Consider the following 21,171-nt stretch of genomic DNA (forward strand, 5'->3'; position numbering starts at 1 on the left):
TAAGAAAGAGGTTAAGGACTTGCACCAGGGAAGAAAATTGGTAGCAAAGAAAGGGCTAGAAAGGTCTAGAAAAATAAAAACGCTGACTAGCTGTCATTTCTGCAGCAGGCCTGAGAACAATTCACACTTTTTTAACAATTCACTCCCCTGAAGCCAACACTGGTGCACCTCAGTGCATAGCCTCGTCCTGTGGTTTGTCAGGGCTGCCGAGGAAAGGCATCTCCAGCCCAGCACAGTGGGCTGGCCTCCACGGTATCTGTTAGACCCACCTCCCCATGGGGCAGAGCAGCCTAAGAAAGGAGCTGATATTTAGGGATCAAGCCACTTTTTCTTGGATGTTAGTTTTTCATAGACCACTTCCTGGGATTCGCTCATTCTTGATTCAACATGATTTCACTTCGCTTCATTCCTCCCTGAACGCACAGAGATGGTCACGACTGTCCCATTCCATCGATGAGAAAGGTTGAAGGTTAGTTTTCTTTCTCGAGGACTGTGAGCTACAAACTGCTTGGTGATTAGGATTTTGCCTTTATGTGGTTGGTCCAACATCCCACATAGAGCAAAACGCTACTAACAAAGGATTCTTTTTATTCTTAGGCGATGGGTGGCTGAACAGCAAGCGACTGGAAGACAGAAAACTTAATTCCTAGCCCGTGGCGCCAAGCTGCAGATTAGAAACCTCAGGTATGATCACTAGAACTCCTAATTATACAATTTCCATAAAAATGCACCAGAAAAGGCAGTCATGCACATCACCATTCCACTGAGAAGGTAAAAAGCACAGGTCCACAGGCCCTGAATATAGGAAACCCTCTATTTAGGATCAGGCAGTCAAACCCTGGTCTCCCCTGGTCATGCAGATTGGTAGGTGTATGCCTTGGCCCCTGAAGACTCCTTCCTCGCCTATCTCACCTGTATTTTTCTTAAAGCCAAGTGAAAACACTTGTTACACAACAGTTTCATCTTCACCAAGACAAGGAAGTATTATTATTTAAAATCTACCTAAAAGGTAAATTATGGCAAATCCATATGGTGTAACATTACAGTGGACTAGGTAACGGTGAGATCCAAAGAAGAAGATATGAAGGGAAAAGCAAGTTACAAAATATGTGTAATATGGGGACTTCCCTTGTGGCACAGTGTTTGAGAATCCACCTGCCAATGCAGGGGACATGGGTTCTAGCCCTGGTCCGGGAAGATCCCATGTGCTGCAGAGCAACTAAGCCCGTGCGCCACACCTACTGAAGCCCATGCGTCTAGAGCCCGTTTTCCACCACAGTGACAAGCCCGCGCACCACAATTAAGAGTAGCCCCTGCTCATCGCAACTAGAGAAAGCCCGTGCACAGCAACGAAGCCCAAACACAGCCAAAACTAAATAAATAAATTTATTTTTAAAAAATACGTGTAATATGAAGTCACCTTTATTAACATATGTATGCATAAATAATACTTATGTATAGAAAAAGTTGGATGTACATACTGCAAATAAAACAAATATAACATATCCAGTTATCTCCGGATGGCATATTTACAAGTGATTTGTATTGTATGATTTGTATTTTCTTTTTTATGCTTTTCTGTGATCTATAAATATTTTCCAATGATTATGTACCAGATTTTTTGTAATAATTTTTTTAATAAAAGATTTGAAGACTAAAATATCCTCATACACTTTTGGTGGGAGTACACATAGGAACAACTTCATGGAGAGGTAATATGGACACATCTGTAGATGTTTACATGCAAATACTCCTTGATGCAGCATTTCAACTTTTAATTATCCCACTCCTACATGGGCACAAAGAAGTACAAAAAAGGACAGTCATCACAGCATCGTTTGTAATAGCAAAAGACTAGAAAACTTAAATGTCCATCAATAAGAAAATTCAAATAAATTAGGTTACATTTATTCAAGGTAATGCAGCCAGTTTAAAAAAAAATGCAGGGGCTTCCCTGGTGGCACAGTGGTTAAGAGTCCGCCTGCCGATGCAGGGGACACGGGTTCAAGCCCTGGTCCGGGAAGATCCCATATGCCGCAGAGCAACTAAGTCCACGCGCCACAACTACCGAGCCTGTACTCTACAGCCCGTGAGCCATAACTACTGAAGCCCATGTGCCACAACGACGGAAGCCCGCATGCCTAGAGCCCATGCTCTGCAACAAGAGAAGGCACCGCAATGAGAAGCCCACGCACCACAACAAAGAGTAGTCCCCGCTCATGGCAACTAGAGAAAGCCCGCACGCAGCAACGAAGATCCAACACAGCCAAATAAATAAATTAATTTTTTTTAAAGATTAAAAAATTAAAAATAAAATAAAATAATGTTTAAAAATGCAATTATGGACTGACATGAAACTATCTCTAAGAAATGTGATTAAGGGGAAAAAGCTAGGTGCAGGGCTTCCCTGGTGGCGCAGTGTTTGAGAGTCTGCCTGCCGATGCAGGGGACAAGGGTTCATGCCCCGGTCCGGGAAGATCCCACATGCCACGGAGCAGCTAGGCCCGTGTGCCATGGACACTGAGCCTGCGCATCCGGAGCCTGTGCTCTGCAAGGGGAGAGGCCACAACAATGAGAAGCCCGCGTACCGCAAAAAAAAAAAAAGCAAGGTGCAGAATATATGTTATCATTTGTATAAAATTATTTTTAAGAATATGTTCATATTTATTTGTACATGTACATGCTGTCTCTGGAAGGTTCTCCTCAAAATTATAATAACGTTGCCTTAAAAGAGGAAAAATGAGGGGACAGAAAACTGAAAAATAGGTGAGAAGAAAACAGTTTTCACTGGACAGCTTTCCTTTGTACTTGAATTTTTTACTACGTGCATATGTTCCTACAAAAACAAAACCAAACAAAAAATTTAAAAAGCCTTCGGGGGAAAACTGCACCAACTGTTTTTCTAAGTGTTTTAGTACCTTATGCCGTAGCCCTCTTCATTTTGAAGGCAGTCCCCCCAAAAAACTCCGCCTCAGCAAACAAAACTATGCAAGGGACCCCACGTGCCGCTGTGGACCTGGCGCCCTCACGGAGACCTGCCCTGGCTCTTCCTGTGACTTCCAGGAGCGGGTTTAGGCAAGTATGGCCTCAGCCAAAGCAAGAGCACCGTGTCCTCTGACAACAATGTCAAATTCTCACTTGTATGTAGTAAATAAGAACTATTTTACCTTTCAGCAAAGATATCGAGTTTCCCCAACTCATCAGAGAGGCCAACAAGGGAATCCAAGGTCCCCACCTAGAAAGATCAGAGAGAAGTTAGATGCTCAGGCTTTGTAGCTGGTGGGGGACACAGGGTTTTCAACTATAGTGCAGGGAATTCTTCTATCTTGACTCAGTTGTCCTTGGTCAATGGTGAAACTGGAAACTGAGAAGAGCTCTCAAGGGAAATCAGTGGATTTGGGATGATGATGATTATTATTATTTTTCTGGCCAACAGGATAAACTGTCATTTCTGCCATAGAAAGGAGTGACTATGTGTCGTGGTCTACCCTCAGCTTATTTTCGTCTAAGAATGGCAGTCTGCCCTTCAGGGGATTAAGCACCACAGCCAAGGAAGCAACGAGACAGAAGGCAAGTCAAGGAAGTTATTTCTGAAAGCCTTTCTTCTCCAAGGCAGTCCAGCCAATCCCTATCTCTGGGCCTCTGGGCCGTTGTTAACAATGATCTTGCTGGGGCAAGGGTAGCTTTTCTTCCTGCTCCCATTCATGAAAGTCCTTTTCTTTACAGATTACTTATGACAAGCTGTTTCTTGCGGAAATCATTACTGTGTCCAAAATTGTATTTAAAGGTCTACTCACAGAATCAGAAGGAAAACGTCTGTTATCCCATTATCAACCACCCATCAGATGCTGAAAGGTAATCAGGGAACTCTGAAGTCTGGATATTCCCAGTGGTGTTCCTTTTCAGACAACTTAATTTTAAGCAACTTTTGGCAGAAGTCATGTCTTTTTTTAATCTTTTACCCTCGGGTCTGGCACAGCATTTCACACGTAGTAAGCAATGAGTGGATGCTTAATTTACCAACCTTCACAGTATCTGACGCTGGACAAACAATGGCAGGTTTGAAAAATCAGCTGTGGGTTCAGAACCCAGCGTTGCCACTTGCCTGCTCCACAACCCCAGCCTCCTTTCTCAGCCCATCCTGATCTATAAAGTGGGAGTTGTGAAGATTCAGGAAGACGCGCTTAAAGAGCCTGGCCCCCAGCATACTGGTCCATAAACACTAGCAAATGTAGTAGCATCATTAACAACTATGCAAAAAAGCCAGAGGGGCCAACTGAGGTTTGAAAGAGGATTACACAGCAGTTTACTAGAAGAGCCACCTCTGGGCGTTTAGCACCATCCCTCCAGAACCCATGACATATTTGTAGGGCAGAAAGACTGCCTTAGGCTTCTTCTCCTTGGAAGAAGCATGGCAAAAAGTCCACTCTTTTTGAAGTAAGAAGATTGCAGGTATCTTGCTCCTCTTCCATGTTTGTTTCATTTTAAAATCTCTTTCTGGGACTTCCCTGGTGCTCCAGTGGCTAAGACTCCGCATTCCCAACGCAGTGGGCCTGGGTTCGACCCCTGGTCAGGGAACTAGATCCCACATGCCACAGCTAAGAGTTTGCATGCCACAACTATGAGTTCGCATGCTGCAACTAAAGATCCCGCGTGCTGCAACTAAGCTCCGGCGCAGCCACATAAATATTTTAAAAATAAATAAATAAAATAAAATCTCTTTCTGACATCTGCCCAGTTGTCACTAAATCTCCTTCCTTCTCTCTCCACCAAGACCAGAGGGATGCTGGATTGCCTGCCTTGCTCCCAGTTCAAGAACACAATCAAGGATGAACCTCTTGGGCTTCCCTGGTGGCACAGTGGCTAAGAATCCACCTGCCAATGCAGGGGACACTGGTTCTAGCCCTGGTCCGGGAAGATCCCACATGCCACGGAGCAACTAAGCCCATGCACCACAACTGCTGAGCCTGTGCTCAAGAGCCCGTGAGCCACAACTACTGAAGCCCGTGTGCCTAGCGCCTGTGCTCCACAACAAGAGAAGCCACTGCAATGAGAAGCCCAAGCACTGCAATGAAGAGTAGCCCCTGCTGGCCGCAACTAGAGAAAGCCCGCGTGCAGCAAGAAAGACCCAATGCAGCCCAAAATAAATAAATTAATTTTTTAAAAAAAGATGAACCTCTCCTGGGGTGGCGCAGTGGTTAAGCATCTGCCTGCCAATGCAGGGGACACGGGTTCGATCCCTGGTCTGCGAAGATCCCACATGCCGTGGAGCAATTAAGCCCTCAAGCCACAACTACTGAGCCCAGACGCCGCAACTACTGAAGCCCATGCACCTACAGCCCATGCTCCACAACAAGAGAAGCCACTGCAATGAGAAGCCCGCGCACCGCAAGGAAGAGTAGCCCCCGCTCGCTGCAACTAGAGAAAGCCCGCGCACAGCCAAAAATTTTTTAAAAAAGGATGAACCTCTCCAAGCCTGCACATTTAAAGTATATTGTTGGTCTTCTTAGACGTTGAAGATAAAACAGGAAGAATCTGAGAACTCAATGAGGACCCAAGTGTGTTTAAGACACTCTTTCCACTTTTTGAAGACAGTGCTAGCTGCACCCTTGTCTCCCTCTCATTCTGTCCTGTGGCTCTAAGTCCACAAGCATCACAGTTAATTTGGGGCTACTCGTGAAGTCCCATCCAGACCAGTCCCCCTGTCAGCTTCACGGCCAGGCTGATTCTCAGCATTGGTGCCGTTGTCCCGTTGTTTTCTCCCTGGCTTTCCAGAAGATGCCCACACCACCCCAGCCCGTCACCTCCTTCCTCCTCCTGGGGTATTTTACCTTGAAGTCAGGAATCATGAATTTGGTGTTATAAGACAGGTTTGACTTGGAGGTTACTGTATTCATCTTCTCCAGCGCTTGTAAATTTTCCTTATCTCCAGGGGCAGAAATTAACCAAAACTCGGACATGTTTCCAGTCTTCTTTTATCCAGTTACTGACCAGAACCACAGCCACGTACACAAACAGAAACAGGAGAGAAGTGTCAAATATCTCTACCTGTTCACCACTCCCTTCCCTCAGGATTAATCCTCTCCACTCTACCCATTTCCTGTTCCTTCCCCCCTTTGACCTTCCAGTTCAGATTCTACAGTTCCAAGGACAGCCATCTGCCCAAAGCTTATCTCCACTTGGAAAGCCCTCAGGACTTCGTAAAGGCTTCCAAAGACCCTCCTTCCCAGGGCGGTTCTGACTGGTTTTGAGGAGAGAAGGAGGAGGGCGAGTGTGATTCCTGCCCCTCCAACTTCAGCGGAAAAACCCATTCCTGGCATCATAAAATGGGGGCCAGTAAGCTGGACTTGGGCACCTTCTGGACTACTTCTCGCCCTTCCATGCTGCATCTCCAGGGATGTAGGACTGGGGGGTTAGAGGGGTGGTGAGGCAGGAACCAGACAAGGAGGCACTTCCACAACGGGCAGGCTGGGCAAACCCAGATCTTAACTGACCAACCTTGAGATTGGAGTTGGCTTTACAACGACCTCAGAAGAACCCCTTTCTTTATAAAAATAAGGAGGGGAGAGGGAAGGGAAGGGGGCTATCCATTAGAGTCGTTTTTCCACAAGCCTAGGTGTCTATTCTGCAGAGGTGGGTAACGCGCTGGGTCCGGCTGGGAGTTTCTGTCCAGCGTCTAAAGTCGCTAGCTCTGCTCATTCAAACGTGTACACACCCACACCTTTCTCCCCTCGGCCTGTTTCTCCCTTCCACCGCCTCCCAAAACGTCTCCGGGTAGCTACGAAAAAACCAGGATAATAGCCAGAGACGCAGCGTGCAAGCTCTTCTTGTTGACCCCCGTCTCACCCCACTCCAGGACAATCTTAGTGCCTCCTAACCCTGCGCACGCCAAACGCAGTTCCCTTCGCACTTGCCCGCTGATGGCCTGGGGACAAACCGGCCCTGCGCAGAACCTGGGGAGATGCCACCTGCCCGGCCCCTGGGAGGGCGCAGCGGAGACGCCGGTTCCCTGCTTCCCACGGAGAAGGCTCGGCCCTGGACGGCGCCCCTGGGCCGAGGCGAAGCGGGGACCAAAGCGACGCGGGCGGCTCGAGCTGGGCCCCCGGTTGCGACGCGCGGCCTCTCCCCACGCCGCCTCGGGCCCCCGACCCGCCGCGCGTCCTTACCGGGAGCCCGCGGGCCTCGCGGGCTGGGGGCGGGCTGGCGCGGGGCCGGAGCGCACGGCCGGCTCCCGGGAGGCAGCGGCTTCTGCGCGGCGCCCCGCCCCGAGCTTTTATCCGAGCGGGAGGCGGCCGCCCCGCTGGACATTTGCATACCGGGCCGCCCGCCTCCAGCCGCCGCCGGGCAGGGGGCGCCCGCCGCGCCCCTGCGGCCGCTGGGCCACGCGAGAGGCAGGCGGATCCAGGCCTTCGCGACTTGGCCGAGATCCCCGAGCCCCGAGCGGCCGGGCTGGGTCCCGACGGGACTCTGGGGAGCATCGGACGGGGGTCCCCAACCCCACGACGGAGCAGAGCGGACGACCGAGAGAAGCGGGGGAGGCGAAGCACTCGGCACCCGGACACCGCCGCCTCGAGTCTCTCCGCCCCATCCCCGGACAGTGACAGGGAACAGGGTCTCAAGAGGAATCACCGAGAGCCAGAGCTGACCTGTGGAAAGAGAAGCAACAGGTTCACATATGTTTTGGAACACACACCTGGGCAGAAAAATCTTCCTGTTGACGTGGGCGTGAGCTTGCCCTTGGTTGCCAAGGAAACTCTCCACTGCAGGATACGCCCACCTCACCTTACCCCCTTCCTAATCGCCTTGACTTACTATCTAGCACCAAGGTGTGAGTGTACGATCCGTGCTGTTTGGAAGAGAGGGAAACCCCAGAAATTAACATGTGAGTGTTTTAAAAACAAAAACAAAAACAAAAAACAAACCTCTAAGAATTCATTTTCTCTGGAGTCAAGGAGGAAACTTTAGTGCATCGTTCTCCGTGGATGGTATTTTCAGTGATTTCTGGGAAAGATTAAAATCTCAGAATTATTCTTTAGGGGGCACGGGATGTTGAAGAAGTTTTGGTTGCTACCCTGAGAATGGGATCCCCCTTACTATATGAAACTAGCCAGATGGGCAACCCATTATCAGGAATGCTTTTAGATCTTTGGAAAGAGGTGTAAGGTGCCCTGTGCTGGGATGGGAGGCCCCAGATGCAGGACAGAAAGGTGACTTTTAAGGTCACAGCAGGGGCTTCCCTGGTGGCGCAGTGGTTGAGGGTCCGCCTGCCGATGCAGGGGACGCGGGTTCGTGCCCCGGTCCGGGAGGATCCCACATGCCGCGGAGCGGCTGGGCCCGTGAGCCATAGCCGCTGAGCCTGCACGTCCGGAGCCTGTGCTCCGCAACGAGAGAGGCCCCGGCAGTGAGAGGCCCGCGTACTGCAAAAACAAACAAACGAAAGATTAAGGTCACAGCAGGATCGCACTGCAGTCCTACTGTGGATTTGACATTGGCAGATTGGAACTCCCTGCACCTGCACTCTGCCTCAGCACTCTTGGGACACTCAAGTGCATTAGTCACTCCTTGCAATATCTTCCTGAGGGAGGACGCCTGAAACCGAGGGATGAGGAAATCCAGTGTGTACAGGAAGGTTAAGTGGCGATTCCAGGGAAGGAGTGGCCTGGTCAGACACTGACGTGGGGTCTCCAGTTTTGCACGTCATCTGGGAATGCCATTCTTTCCAGCCAGGGAAAACAGAATCCTAGAGCTGGGAGCAGACCTCTTTTATGAACAAGTGTAGCCGTGCCCACACATGTCGCTTGAATTGTCGGGTGTCACGCAACTGATAAATGGCAGAGCTGTGGGTGGAAATCAGGCCTCGGATCCAAACCCTGTGTCCCTCCCACTGCTCCCAGCAAGCCTGCAGGGAGCCCGGGTCCTCACTCTAAGAACCGGTGCTTTCCAGTTCAGTCTGCGCCCTTCTAGCCTTCCTTGTTCAGAGACCTGGCTTCCCAGAGACTGGGCAACACATTTAGAAGTGTCCCCAACTTCGCTTATGAAACCTCTTCTTCCCATAAATATGGTTTCCTCTAACAAGCTTTTTTCATGAAATAAGAGTCCAACACAAAATAACTCCTGGCCATCTGATTAAGAAAAGAATAAGAACTGTAGTGTTCCTTGTCTTACTTAAAAATCTACAATCTTTCTGGTCTTTCACATCTTAAGTTTCTTCTTAAGTATTGGAATTTACAGTAGTTGATATCTACCGCTTTAGGGTTAGATATCAGCTATTCTACCCTTAAGTCGGCTTGACTTTTTTTCAAATAACCTCTTTTTTTCCCACTTATAAGTAATTCTACACATCTTATAAAAATTTGCAGAACGTAGAAAAGTATAAAGAAGAAAGTAAAAATCCCCTGTACTTCCACAATCTGAAAATAACCCCTGTTAACATTCAAATTGCCTTTGTTATTTTTTAATGTATATTCATATGTACAAATATGGACTTCTGGCATGACTAATACATGCTTGGCATCCTGCTATGGACTGTTTTTCTTTTTTTTTTTTTTCTTTTTTTTTTGGCTGCACTGAGTCCTTGTTGCTGCGCGAGAGCTTTCTCTAGTTGCGGTGAGCCGAGGCTCCTCTTCATTGCAGTGCGCCGGCTTCTCTTTAAGGTGGCTTCTCTTGTTACAGAGCACGGGCTCTAGGCGCACGGGCTTCAGTGGTTGTGGCATGCGGGCTCAGGAGTTGTGGTGCATGGGCTTAGCTGCTCTGTGGCATGTGGGATCTTCCCGGACCAGGGCTCGAACCCGTGTCTCCTGCACTGGCAGGCGGATTGTTAACCACTGCGCCACCAGGGAAGCCCCTGGATTACTTTTTAAAGTTCAAAATAAAACTATCATTCTATCTTATCAGTAAAGGATAACCCAATGTCATCAGCAATTTACCACAGCTCAGAACTTGAGTCAGATACATTTGATTCCAACGGCAAATAAAGAGATCTTGTTGGACAACTTACACCTTGAAGAAACAAAAATTGAGAGAGGGAGAGACAAAAGCAACAGTGCCTTGCCCCAGGGCTTTTTGACTTGCAGTTTTCAAAGAGAGTATATGTACTTTACCAGTTTTGAACTGATGTGTTATTCTCTTTATTTCCCTATAAAATGAGACCAATCTTTAAAACAAAGAAAGAGGGAGACATCAACCAAAAGTTGTGGAGCTCGATCCTTTAGGCTATTAGGAGAATATAAAGCAGCATTCCCACCCGGTATAGAACAAAATCGGTTTCCTTCCATGTATCAGCGTGAAGCAGCCTTTAAGGCCCATATTCAGTGTCTCCACCCCTTCCAGAGTCTCTGAAAGCTGCAGCTAAGTTTAAGTGCCTTGACCACCACTTATAAAATAGCCCCAGGTTATGAAAAACACGTTCATGGACACAGTCCTGAAAGAACCCAGGTGGTAAAGAATGCTATTTCTTCCTGGAAATAAAGGCTGAGGAGGAAATGCCATCAGCCCTGAATCATCTCCAGCTTATTGTGAATTTGGCTTCAGCTAGATATTCCAGAAATATTTCTGCAGCCGGCACTGGTTGTGCACTGAGCCAGCTGAAGTCTGTGCAAGAAGGAATAGTCCCATCAGGTTTGGGAACCAGGAGGACGAGGCTGGCCTAGCTGGTCTGTTGTCCACAGGCCTCTCCCAGATGGTACCCTTTTGGACCTCTTCATGACTTCATGGAGACAGCCCTCTCCAAAGATGCTGTCCCCAAATTAGCGCAGACACATAATTCCACCTACGATCAGCTCAGGTGGATTGTTCTAGGCTTTGCTGAGAAGGACCCAAGGAAGTTGTTCTGGAGGGACAGGTCTCTAGTAGAGAAAAATGTAAGCCGAATTGTCCCTTGAGTGTCCCGCCTGGTGTTGTAGAAACAGATTAAGCTTTAGAATCAGATAATCGGATTAGCTCCTTAACCTTGCTGAGCTGCAGGGTTCCTGTCTGAAAAAAGGAGGGCAATTATGCTCAACTTTCAGGCCTGTTCTGAGGATAAGAGAGAATAGCATCTGAGGCACCAAAGTCAGAGCCTGGGAACCAGCTGTGCTTAGTAAATGTTCCTTTTCCCTCTCACTCCCTCTCCTTTCTTAGGCGGTCTTTATGGTTTTACACTTTACATTTGGTACATTATTATAATCCCGTGTTATTGCCCAGCATCTTTCTCCAAGGGCCCAAAGTACTTTGATCTACATTTTGTCGTCTGGCCAATACCCTTTTGATTTAAGGACAGTGTCCTGATGGTGTTCAGTTTTTTCTTGGAGAAAATAAGACGGAGGAATTCTCATGATTCATTTGCTCAAGCGCATAGAGATGAGGAGAAGGCTTCTCTGTTCATCTCATTTAACAAGTTTTTTTGTTTGTTTTCTTCTGTTTTTTTTTTTTTTTTTTTTCAGTATCTTCCAGCCTCTGGAGTTTGCAAAAATAAATCAGAGTTTCAGACTCGTGGTAGAGCAAAGCAAATACGGTAAACAGGATCATGAGCAGTCCCAACTCATGAAGGTTTGAATATAAAACACTGAGCGAGATGTGATACACGCATAAAAATTAGATATATAAAAAAAAAAAAATTAGATATAAACATTCAAGAAATGCCATGATCCTCATTTCACAGGTGAGGAAACAAGCCCATTAAGTGAGCTGATTGAGAGCACAGTTAGTGGTAGGCCTCAGGTTTGAAGTTCATTCTTCTGAATATTGCACAACAATATCTAAACTACTGCTCTACTACTTGGTCCAAAGAACCAGCTACTGGCGCACTGTGTGGAGTTAAATTCCTGGCTTTCCCACCATCAGCCAAGTGAACTTGCACAGTTACTTGGGTTCAGAGGGCTGTAAAACGGGGATAATAATATTTCCTGTTTAATAAGGTTTTTCTGGGCTTCCCGGGTGGCGCAGTGGTTAAGAATCCTCCTGCCGATGCAGGAGACACGGGTTCGAGCCCCGGTCTGGGAAGATCCCACATGCCACGGAGCAACTAACCCCGTGAGCCACAACTACTGAGCCCGCGCGCCTAGAGCCCATGCTCCGCAACAAGAGAAGCCACCGCGATGAGAAGCCCACGCACCGCAACGAAGAGTAGCCCCCTCCTGCATCAGCTGGAGAAAGCCTGCGCGCAGCCATGAAGACCCAATGCAGCCAAAAATTAAAAAAATAAAGTGAGGTTTTTCTGGGGATTAAATGATAGGGCACAGCGACTGGTCCCTATTCAGTCATCAAAGTATGCTCTGAGTATCAGCCACCTTAAAAAGCTTCACTCTTCTCTGCTTCTTTTTCTCCTTTCGTTTCTCATTTCTAAGTTCCCCTTTCCCCTCCCGGGGTTCTTTTGAAACATACTGATCCCGCCCACTTATAAACAAGTGACCCGTCTGTCACTGATGCATTCAGCTCTTCAAACATGTCTGATGTAGTTAAGCTGGGAAGAAGGAGAGGGCAGCAAGTGGTTGGGGAAGAGTCTCCAGCAAAGAGAACCCGCAGGAGCTTCGAGCTCTGCTTTGGAGTTGAGAGGATCTGACCCCAGGTCTCAAGTTCTTCGTGTATCAGCCCCTTCCAAATACAAGCTCCCCACAGCCCCGTTTCCTCACCTATAAAAGGGGGAGTCAAGGTCTTGTTCGACAGTTAAAGTAAAAGTGGGATGAGATGAGGCATGCAGAATGGCCAAACGTGCCTGATGCTGGCTCCTATGCTCGTCTTTTCACCCTAGATTACAGCCTTCGGGAAGGCAGGGACCACACCTGCTTCATTCACTGTCAAGTTCTTAGCGCTGAATGCTTTTTGGATCACCTGGAGCAAGGAAGCGAAAAGCTGGAGACTGCCTGGCAGATCCCGGGAAGCTGAGTGAGAATTCTTTCGCTCTGCTAGATCTATTCTGTTTTAGAAGTTTTAAGCAGTTTCAAAGGGTCACGAAGATATAACACTGTGATTGGCTATGTATGTTAAACGTGTGTGACACCCATGGTCATTCAATTCTGTTTATAAGGCTGAAAATTGGAGACAATATCTATGCCGGACAAATGGGATTGGACAAGTTACTGATGGTCTAATCATGCTGTTGTTAACGATGTTTTAGAGGAATATTAAATGACGTATGAAATAATCCTAAAATTTTAAGTAGAAAATCCAAAATTAAGGTACCAGTGTTGTAAGAAATCATGTATAAATAGAATAAGTACATAGTATATATCTATTTTTAAAGGGAACACAAATACATCAAGATGTTTCTGGAAAGCGGGCTTACAGATGTTCTCTTTTCCTTTAACCTTTACAGTTTCAATTTTTTCATAATACAAGTGACTTTTAAAGTAAAAACGAAATACCTAATAATATTAAAATTGACAACCATCCAGAGAACCAGATGCCAGTTGCTAAAGAGCAAAAATGTCACTACATTTTCCACATCCTATTCCTGGCTCTGAAATCTTCCATTCTGTCACTGCTTCTACCCAGCTCTTTTTTTTTCTTAATTTATGTATTTATTTGTCTGCGCCGGTCTTAGTTGCAGCATGCAGGATCATTAGTTGTGGCATGTGGGATCCAGTTCCCGGACCAGGGCTCGAACCCCGCCCCCGGCATTGGGAGCGCAGAGTCTTTTTTTGTTTGTTTTTTTTTTGCGGTACGCGGGCCTCTCACCGCTGTGGCCTCTCCCGTTGCGGAGCACAGCTCCAGACATGCAGGCTCAGCGGCCATGGCTCACGGGCCCAGCCGCTCCGCGGCATGTGGGATCTTCCCGGACCGGGGCACGAACCCGCGTCCCCTGAATCGGCAGGCGGACTCTCAACAGCTGCGCCACCAGGGAAGCCCAGGAGCGCAGTCTTAACCGCTGACCACCAGGGAAGCCCTGCTTCTGCCCAACTTTGAAGCTCAAAAAGAGAGACTGCTTTCTTTTTCTTTGTTTCTTTCTCCTTGACTTAATATTCACTTCTGCATCTGAATATTCCCATCCTTTGTTCTTGGAAATGCAGAACTTTGTTGATATTTTGCTCCAGGAGGCGTGTTTAAAGCAAAGTTACAGAACTTTTTATCAGCTACATAGTCTTGTTTCAGATTATCCAAACTTGCATTATGATTAGTTATTTATTTGTCTCCTTACCGCTAAATTTTAAGTGCTCGAATTACCTTTACCTGCCTGGATTAATTTTTTGTCTTCCGCCTCTCCAAGGGACCTAGATCAGGCCTGGCATATAGCAAACATTCAAAGGTTTAGATATTGAATTAAGCAAATATTTGTTGCAACCAAAAAGGGCTCTTCTAGCTTTATTACAACCTGTACAGCCTTTTAAAAACATGAAGTAGAACGTTTTCTTGTGTTTTATACCATTTTTCAGTCCTTCTTTTAAGTAGCTTCCTAATAACCCATCCAAAGTGTGCCCTACGTGTTCTAGCTCCAAATTGTATCTTGAAGAACCTACTGTATAGCACAGGGAACTCCACTCATACTCTGTAGTGGCCTATATGAGAAAATAATATTAAAAAAGAGTGGATATATGTATATGTATAACTGACACACTTTGTACACCTGAAACTAACACAATATTGTAACTCAACTATACACCAATAAAATTTTTTTAAATAAATAAATCAAAGAAAAAACAAACAAAATGTATCCTCGGGGCTCCCCTGGTGGCGCAGTGGTTAAGAATCCACCCCCCAATGCAGGGAACACGGGTTCAAGCCCTGGTCTGAGAAGATGCCACATGCCACGGAGCAACTAAGCCCGTGTGCCACAACTACTGAGCCTGTGCTCTAGAGCCTGCGAGCCACAATTACTGAGCCCATGAGCCTCAGCTACTGAAGCCTGCACGCCTAGAGCCCGTGCTCTGCAACAAGAGAGGCGGCTGCCTCCCGCAACTAGAGAAAAGCCCGCGTGCAAAAATAAATAAATAAATAAATAATGCATCTTGAATCTGTCCACTTTCTTCTTTCTTTGGACTCTTCTAGGTCATTATCACATTCACTCCCATCTCCTGCAGAGGGTTAGGGTGTTCTCTCTGCCTCCCCACACCCCCAGTCTCAGAAAGGACCTGATTTGGAAAAAGGGTCTTTGCAGCTGTAATTAGTTAAAGATATGCAGATGACATCCTACTGGATGTATTAGAAGAGGAGGAGACACAGGGACGCGTGGGGAGGAAGACCGCACGGAGACAGGCAGAGATGGGACCTGATGCAGCTGCAAGTCAGGGGGCGCCCAGGACGGCTGGGGCCCCCCGGAGGCCAGGAAGGGGCAAGGAAGGGTTCCTCGCTAGAGCCTCCGGAGGGAGCAGGGCCCCGCTGATACCTGGATTCCGAGCTTCTAGGCTCCCGAGCTGTGAGAAGAACAGACCTCCTGTTGCAGCCTCCCAGTTTGTGGTACTTGGCTAAGGCAGCCGTAGGAAACGAGTACATCTGCCTACAGCCCAGAGTGGTAGTTTGTAACACAGGTCAGATCAGGTCACTCAGCTGCTTAAAATCCTCCAGTCATTTCCCTTTGCTCTTAAATAAACCCCAAAGCCCCCATCGTGGCCTACAGACTGGTCCTAGCTTCAGTTGGTTTAGACATACCACCCACCACCTTGCTTCTTATAGTGACCTACGGACCCCAAGCCACTCCCTCCTCATTCCTCAAGATTTTAGTTCCTCACTCACTGTCACTCCATCCCTACTCATGTCTTTTTTTTTTTAATTGAAGTATAGATGATTTACAGTATCATGTTAATTTCTGGTATACAGCACAGCAATTCAGTTATATATATATGTATATATGTATGTATATACATATGTATGTATATATATATATATACACATACATATATATATTCTTCTTCAGCTTCTTTCCCTTTATAGGTTTTTACAAAATATTGAGTATAGTTCCATGTGCTATACAGTAGGTCCTTCCTTGGTCCTATTCGTGTCTTAATGCTTGGTGACGGCACCCTATACCAAAAGGATTCTGGCCACCCCGTGGTCTCTCATTTCCTTGAACACCACTTCTTTTCTTTTTTGAAATTATTTATTTATTTATTTGGCTGCACCAAGTCTTAGTTGCGGAACACGAGATTTTTGTTGCCATGTGCGGGATCTAGTTCCCTGACCAGGCATCGAACCCGGGCCCCTGCATTGGTAGTGCAGTCTCACCCACTGGACCACCAGGGAAGTCCCAAGCTCTCTTTCTTCATCTGCCCTTTACTCCATGGTCTTACCTGGACTCTACCGTTACCACGACTGCGTCCCCTCACTGGTCCCAATGTCCTGAATCCCACCCTCTGACCACCGTAAGGGTAAATAACAAAAAGATTGAACTTTCCCTGTTGCCCAAAGAGAAAGACACCTTTCCCTCTCGCCCTTTCCTTCCTTTTATTAGAGCATTTGCTGGAGAAAAGAATATTTTTAAACCCTACCTCTGTCCCTTTGATATGTATATAAATCTTCTAAAAAGTTCTGGTCAACATTACAACCCAGAGATGTTCTTCTTAAAAGCCTAGGCGCCACCTCTTTGAAATGTAAACATCAAGGACATACCTTCCTGTTATTGCTTGTCATAGAAATTTCAGGTTTTCTTTTTCCTCCAGATAAAGGCAGGTAACTAACACAGGTACCTACCCCATTTACCAGGTGAATTATTTTTGCACCAACACGACCACTCCCATTTTTCCTCCTCATTTCCCTAGTACCCACTGGGACCAAAATCCATCGACCCTGCCATTGTCTGTCTGTCTGTCACACCGTCCTGCCCTCACTTCCCTCCTTAAACTTCATGGCCCATCATTTTGTCTACTTCCTTGCCCCTCCCTTCAGCCCTCTTGTCCTTTACTTGCTTGGTTTTACCTGATGGGCAAAAATCCAACCCTCCACCTGCCTCACCTGGGTCATGCACCCACTGGCTGGAGGAAAACATAAGACTTTACTGATTGGTCTTGAAGGAAACTAGAATATTTCACCCCAAAATAGGCCTCTTTGCATATTGATTATTTTGAGTTAAAGGCACTCAAGAAACATCAGGGGCAAGGAGGACATTGACCCTGTTTTTCTTCCTAAAAGCAGGAGATAAAGCTCCCAGGTGTCTGCCTCGTCCTGGGAGGAAGGAAGGCATTCTTGGGAGATTGGAAGCCGAGAAATCTGTACCCACAACCTTATTAAACTAACCTTTATCTTCCTAGTTACTTCTTCACCACTACCACCCCTCGTCCAAACCCCTTTGTCTTGTTAATTTGTCACAAATTCATTGTGTCTTTTTCTGAAAGATATAAAAGCTTCCTGCTCTGGTCAAAAAAATTATACCCTCTTCTGTTAATTTGTTCTGTGTCAGTTTAATTCCTAGGCTCGGCCAGAGACCCAGATAGGGTGGAGGAGAGTTTTTCCTCCCCTGCAATTCTACTTTAAATTTATGACCAGGAACCTAAGTTGAGGCCTTGGTAGAGCCCAGTACTTTATGTTATTTCCCCAATTCATTCTCTCTCCCACTCTCCCAGACAAGTATTTTAAACTCTCTTCTCTCCTGTATGTCTATTTCCTCTTATTCCATCTCTGCCCTCAACAGAGGACTTTGCTAATTCTCTAAGAAAACCAAAACAATCCAAAGAAAACCGCCACAAGCCCCCATCATCATATACAAAAAATAACTCAAAATGGGTCATAGACTTAAATGAAAGAGCTGAAACTATAACATTCTTAGAAGAAAGCAAAGGAGTAAAGCTTCGTGATTGAGTTGGGAAAAAATCCTTTTTTTAGATATGATACCAAAATCGCAAACAACAAAAGAAAAATAAATTGAACTTAATCAAAACAAAAACTTTTGCATTTCAAAGGACATCATCAAGAAGGGGAAAAGACAACTCACAGAATGGGAGAAAAATATTTGCAAATCGTATATCTGATAAGGGACTTGTATCCAGAGTTTATAAAGGACACTTACTACTCAATGATAAAAAGAGAAATAACCTAATGAAAAAATGAGCAATGGATCTGAACAGACATTCTCCAAAGAAGATACACAGGTGGCCGATAAGTATATGAAAAGGTGCTCAATGTCATTAATCATTAGAGAAATGCAAATAAAAACCACAGTGAGGTACCACTTCACACCCACCAGCATGGCTATAATTTTAAAAAGGACAAGGGTTGATGAGGATGCAGACAAGTTGGAACCCTCATACATTGTTGGCGGGAATAGAAAATGGTGCAGCCACTTTGGAAACCAGTTTGGCAATTTCTTTCTTTTCTTCATTTATTTATTTATTTATTCCTTCCTTCCTTCCTTCCTTCCTTCATTTATTTATGGCTGCGTTGGGTCTTCGTTGCTGCGCACGGGCTTTCTTTAGTTGCGGCGAGTGGGGGCTACTCTTCGTTGCGGTGCGCGCGCTTCTCATCGCGGTGGCTTCTCTTGTTGCGGAGCACGGGCTCTAGGCGCGTGGGCTTCAGTAGTTGTGGTGCGTGGGCTTCAGTAGTTGTGGCACAAGGGCTTAGTTGCTCTGCGGCATGTGGGATCTTCCCGGACCAGGGCTCAAGCCTGTGCCCCCTGCATTGGCAGGTGGATTCTTAACCATTGTGCCACCAGGGAAGCCTTGGAAATTTCTTAAATGTTAAACAGAGTTCCCAGGTGACCCAGCAATTCCACTCCCAGGTATGTACTGAAGAAATTAAAACTATATACCCACAAAAACTTGGACACAAATGTGAATAACAGCATTATTCACAATAGCCAAACTGTGGAAACAACCCAAATGTCCTTCAGCTGGTGAGTAGATAAATAAAATGAGGCATATCCACACAATGGAATATTAATTGGCAATGAAAAGGAGTGGGGGGAGTTCCCTGGTGGTCTAGTGGTTAGGATTCTGGGCTTTCACTGCCATGGCCCAGGTTCAGTCGCAGGTCAGGGAACTGAGATCCCGTAAGCCACACAGCACGGCCAAAAAAAAAAAAAAAAAAAACCTAAACAAACAAACAACAAAAAGAAGTGGGGCAGTGACGCATGCTTCAATATGGATGAACCTTGAAAACATTGAAGCCAGTCACTGAAGACCATATATTATATGATTCACTTTATGTGAAATATCCAAAACAGGCCAATCCACGGAGGCGGGAAGCAGATTAGTAGTTTCCTAGGGTTTGGGAGAGAGCAGGGAATGGGGGAGAACTGGAGGAAAATAAAAGTGGTTACTAGCGGGCATGGAGTTTCTTTGAGGGACGATGAAAATGTAAGATTGATTGTGGTGACGATTGTACAAATCTATGAATATACTACAAAACAGGGAATTGTAACTTAATGAGTGAGTTGTATGGTATGTGAATTATTTCTCAATAAAGTTGTTAAAAAATAGAAATCAACCACAAATACCATTTACCAAAAAGGTAACCCAAAACAAACAAGGCCGCTCAAGCATGACCTGCTGGTGAAACCTTTCCAGATCCTTGTTTGGATTCCCACACAGCCTGACAACTCCCGTCCCTCTCTCACGGCTTTCAGTGTGGGAGCCTGCAGTCCATCTGTCCTCATCGCTGGGCTGGGGCTACTAGAGGCCAAGGGTCATATTTCACTCTTCTCTGCATCACCACGTGCCCGGCACAAGGAAAGTTGCCAGTGAATGTTTGTTTAATGAGTGAATTCTCATAATCATCTTGACAAATATTGTGACATTTAATAAATATGTCAATTAGATATTTAATTGTTTGATAAATATTCCTAGCCCTGAATCTTTGATTCATCAACATCTGATAAACATTGTTGGATCTGTGGTTCTGAGAAGTGTGCTGTACTTAGTAACTTCAGAGGTCAAGTATGTCAGATTCTCCGAGTACTTGACCTCTAGTTTGATCTCAGCACTGGGCAGCCAGCATTTTAGGGAGCAAGCCACTGGGTGGGTGGCTGGAGTGGCCGGGCATTTCCCTGACCCCACCAGCCCAGCTGCCCATCTCCTCTCTCATCCTCAGCCTGCAGCCAGCTCTGGAGATGATCCAGGCCCTCTAGACCCTGCCTCTGAATCATCTCTGGGCCCCTGTCGCAGACAGTGTCCCACACGGATGGGGTCCTCAGGAAGGCTTGCTCTGTGGGCTATCCTACCTGAACTGGTCCTAGAGATCTGCGCTTAGCCAGCAGGAAGTAGTTTTCAGGCAGAGACAGGAGAGCACAGGTGACAGTGGTGGAGGAAGTGGCAGATCCTGTCCTCTTTGTCCTTTCATTCCACTGAGAGACTGAGGCCAGCCGAGGGCAAAGTCCACGCCCCTTGGAGGACAGCGTAGGTGATTCCCTGGCTGCAAATGAGGCTCCTGCCCAGCATTTTCTTAAAGAGCCTTTAAAATTCCCATTTCGAACTGCCGGTATAGCCCCTGTGAAAATGTATACTGATCTGTACTACATCCTTCTCTCTCTGTGGATATATTTGGCGAGAGTGACGCAATGATGGTACCCTTTTGGAAAATGAGTGCTGTAATCCTAGGGAATTTTGACTCAGAATGTTTAAAGGAACCGTGGTTCTCAATACACATAACTGCCAGGAGGGGCGGCACGAATTTTCAGCAAGTCTCTGCTTTCTGGAAGCCTGCTGACATACTAAGCAGGGCTTTCCAGGTGTCAGTGACCTCGGGGGTGAAATCTCCCGGGAGAGTGCTGCGGGTCCAGGTTGGGTGTGACCCTGAGCCCTGTGTCTGTGAGTTTGGGTGGCCCTTGGGCACCCTCACTTCTTTGACCAGCTCATCCATCACACCTGAGCACTTCCTGCTCTTCTGTGCCCTGCTTTCCTCACTCAGGATGCCCTGAGTCCTCCCCCGATCTCAGAGCCTCAGGGATCCCTGGAGACACCCAGGGCAAACGCTCTCGCTGTATGTCAACCTGCCTCCTTCCTGCTGAGCCCTCCCCTGAGGACATCCATGGGGAAACCGATGCTGCCAGACCTGTTGCCTCCATGTCCGTGAAGAAGCCCCTCCTACCACGGGTCCAGCAGACCACCGCACTCTCCCCCTCCTAGGAAGGGACCTGCGTGCATGGTGGTAGGTCCTTGGAGATGACAAGGTCCGTCAGGGAAAGACCCCCTGTCTGCCTGGTTCCCTGTGAGGGAAATCAACAATGAGTATTTCCTGAATGAATGAATGAATGGATGGATGGATGAAGATGAATGAGTGAAGTGTCATCATCTGGTCCCTCCCCCCTCCTCTGTGAGGCCGGGCATCTGACTT

At 46.8% G+C, this 21,171-nt stretch overlaps 1 protein-coding gene across 5 annotated transcripts in view; it reads right to left on the minus strand.

The window, feature by feature from the left end:
* ATP6V1C2 (ATPase H+ transporting V1 subunit C2) overlaps positions 1-20,349 on the minus strand; it is a 67,261-nt gene extending 46,912 nt beyond the window's left edge. The window contains exons 1-4 of one of the 5 annotated variants that reach the window (XM_067008152.1): positions 20,060-20,349; positions 7,923-8,001; positions 5,832-5,986; positions 3,168-3,235 (exon numbers count right to left, since the gene is read on the minus strand). In XM_067008152.1, coding sequence (XP_066864253.1) covers positions 3,168-3,235; positions 5,832-5,960 — 197 coding nt within the window. In that variant the 5' untranslated portion in view covers positions 5,961-5,986; positions 7,923-8,001; positions 20,060-20,349. Of the gene's footprint in view, positions 1-3,167; positions 3,236-5,831; positions 5,987-7,166; positions 7,276-7,922; positions 8,002-20,059 lie in introns of those variants that run through there. The other 4 variants (XM_059078406.2, XM_059078407.2, XM_067008151.1 and 1 more) reach the window with 4 other exon arrangements.
* Between the last annotated feature and the right edge of the window lie 822 nt (positions 20,350-21,171).

This window comes from Kogia breviceps, chromosome 11 (assembly GCF_026419965.1).
Source record: "Kogia breviceps isolate mKogBre1 chromosome 11, mKogBre1 haplotype 1, whole genome shotgun sequence".
Classification (NCBI taxonomy): Eukaryota; Metazoa; Chordata; class Mammalia; order Artiodactyla; family Physeteridae; genus Kogia; species Kogia breviceps.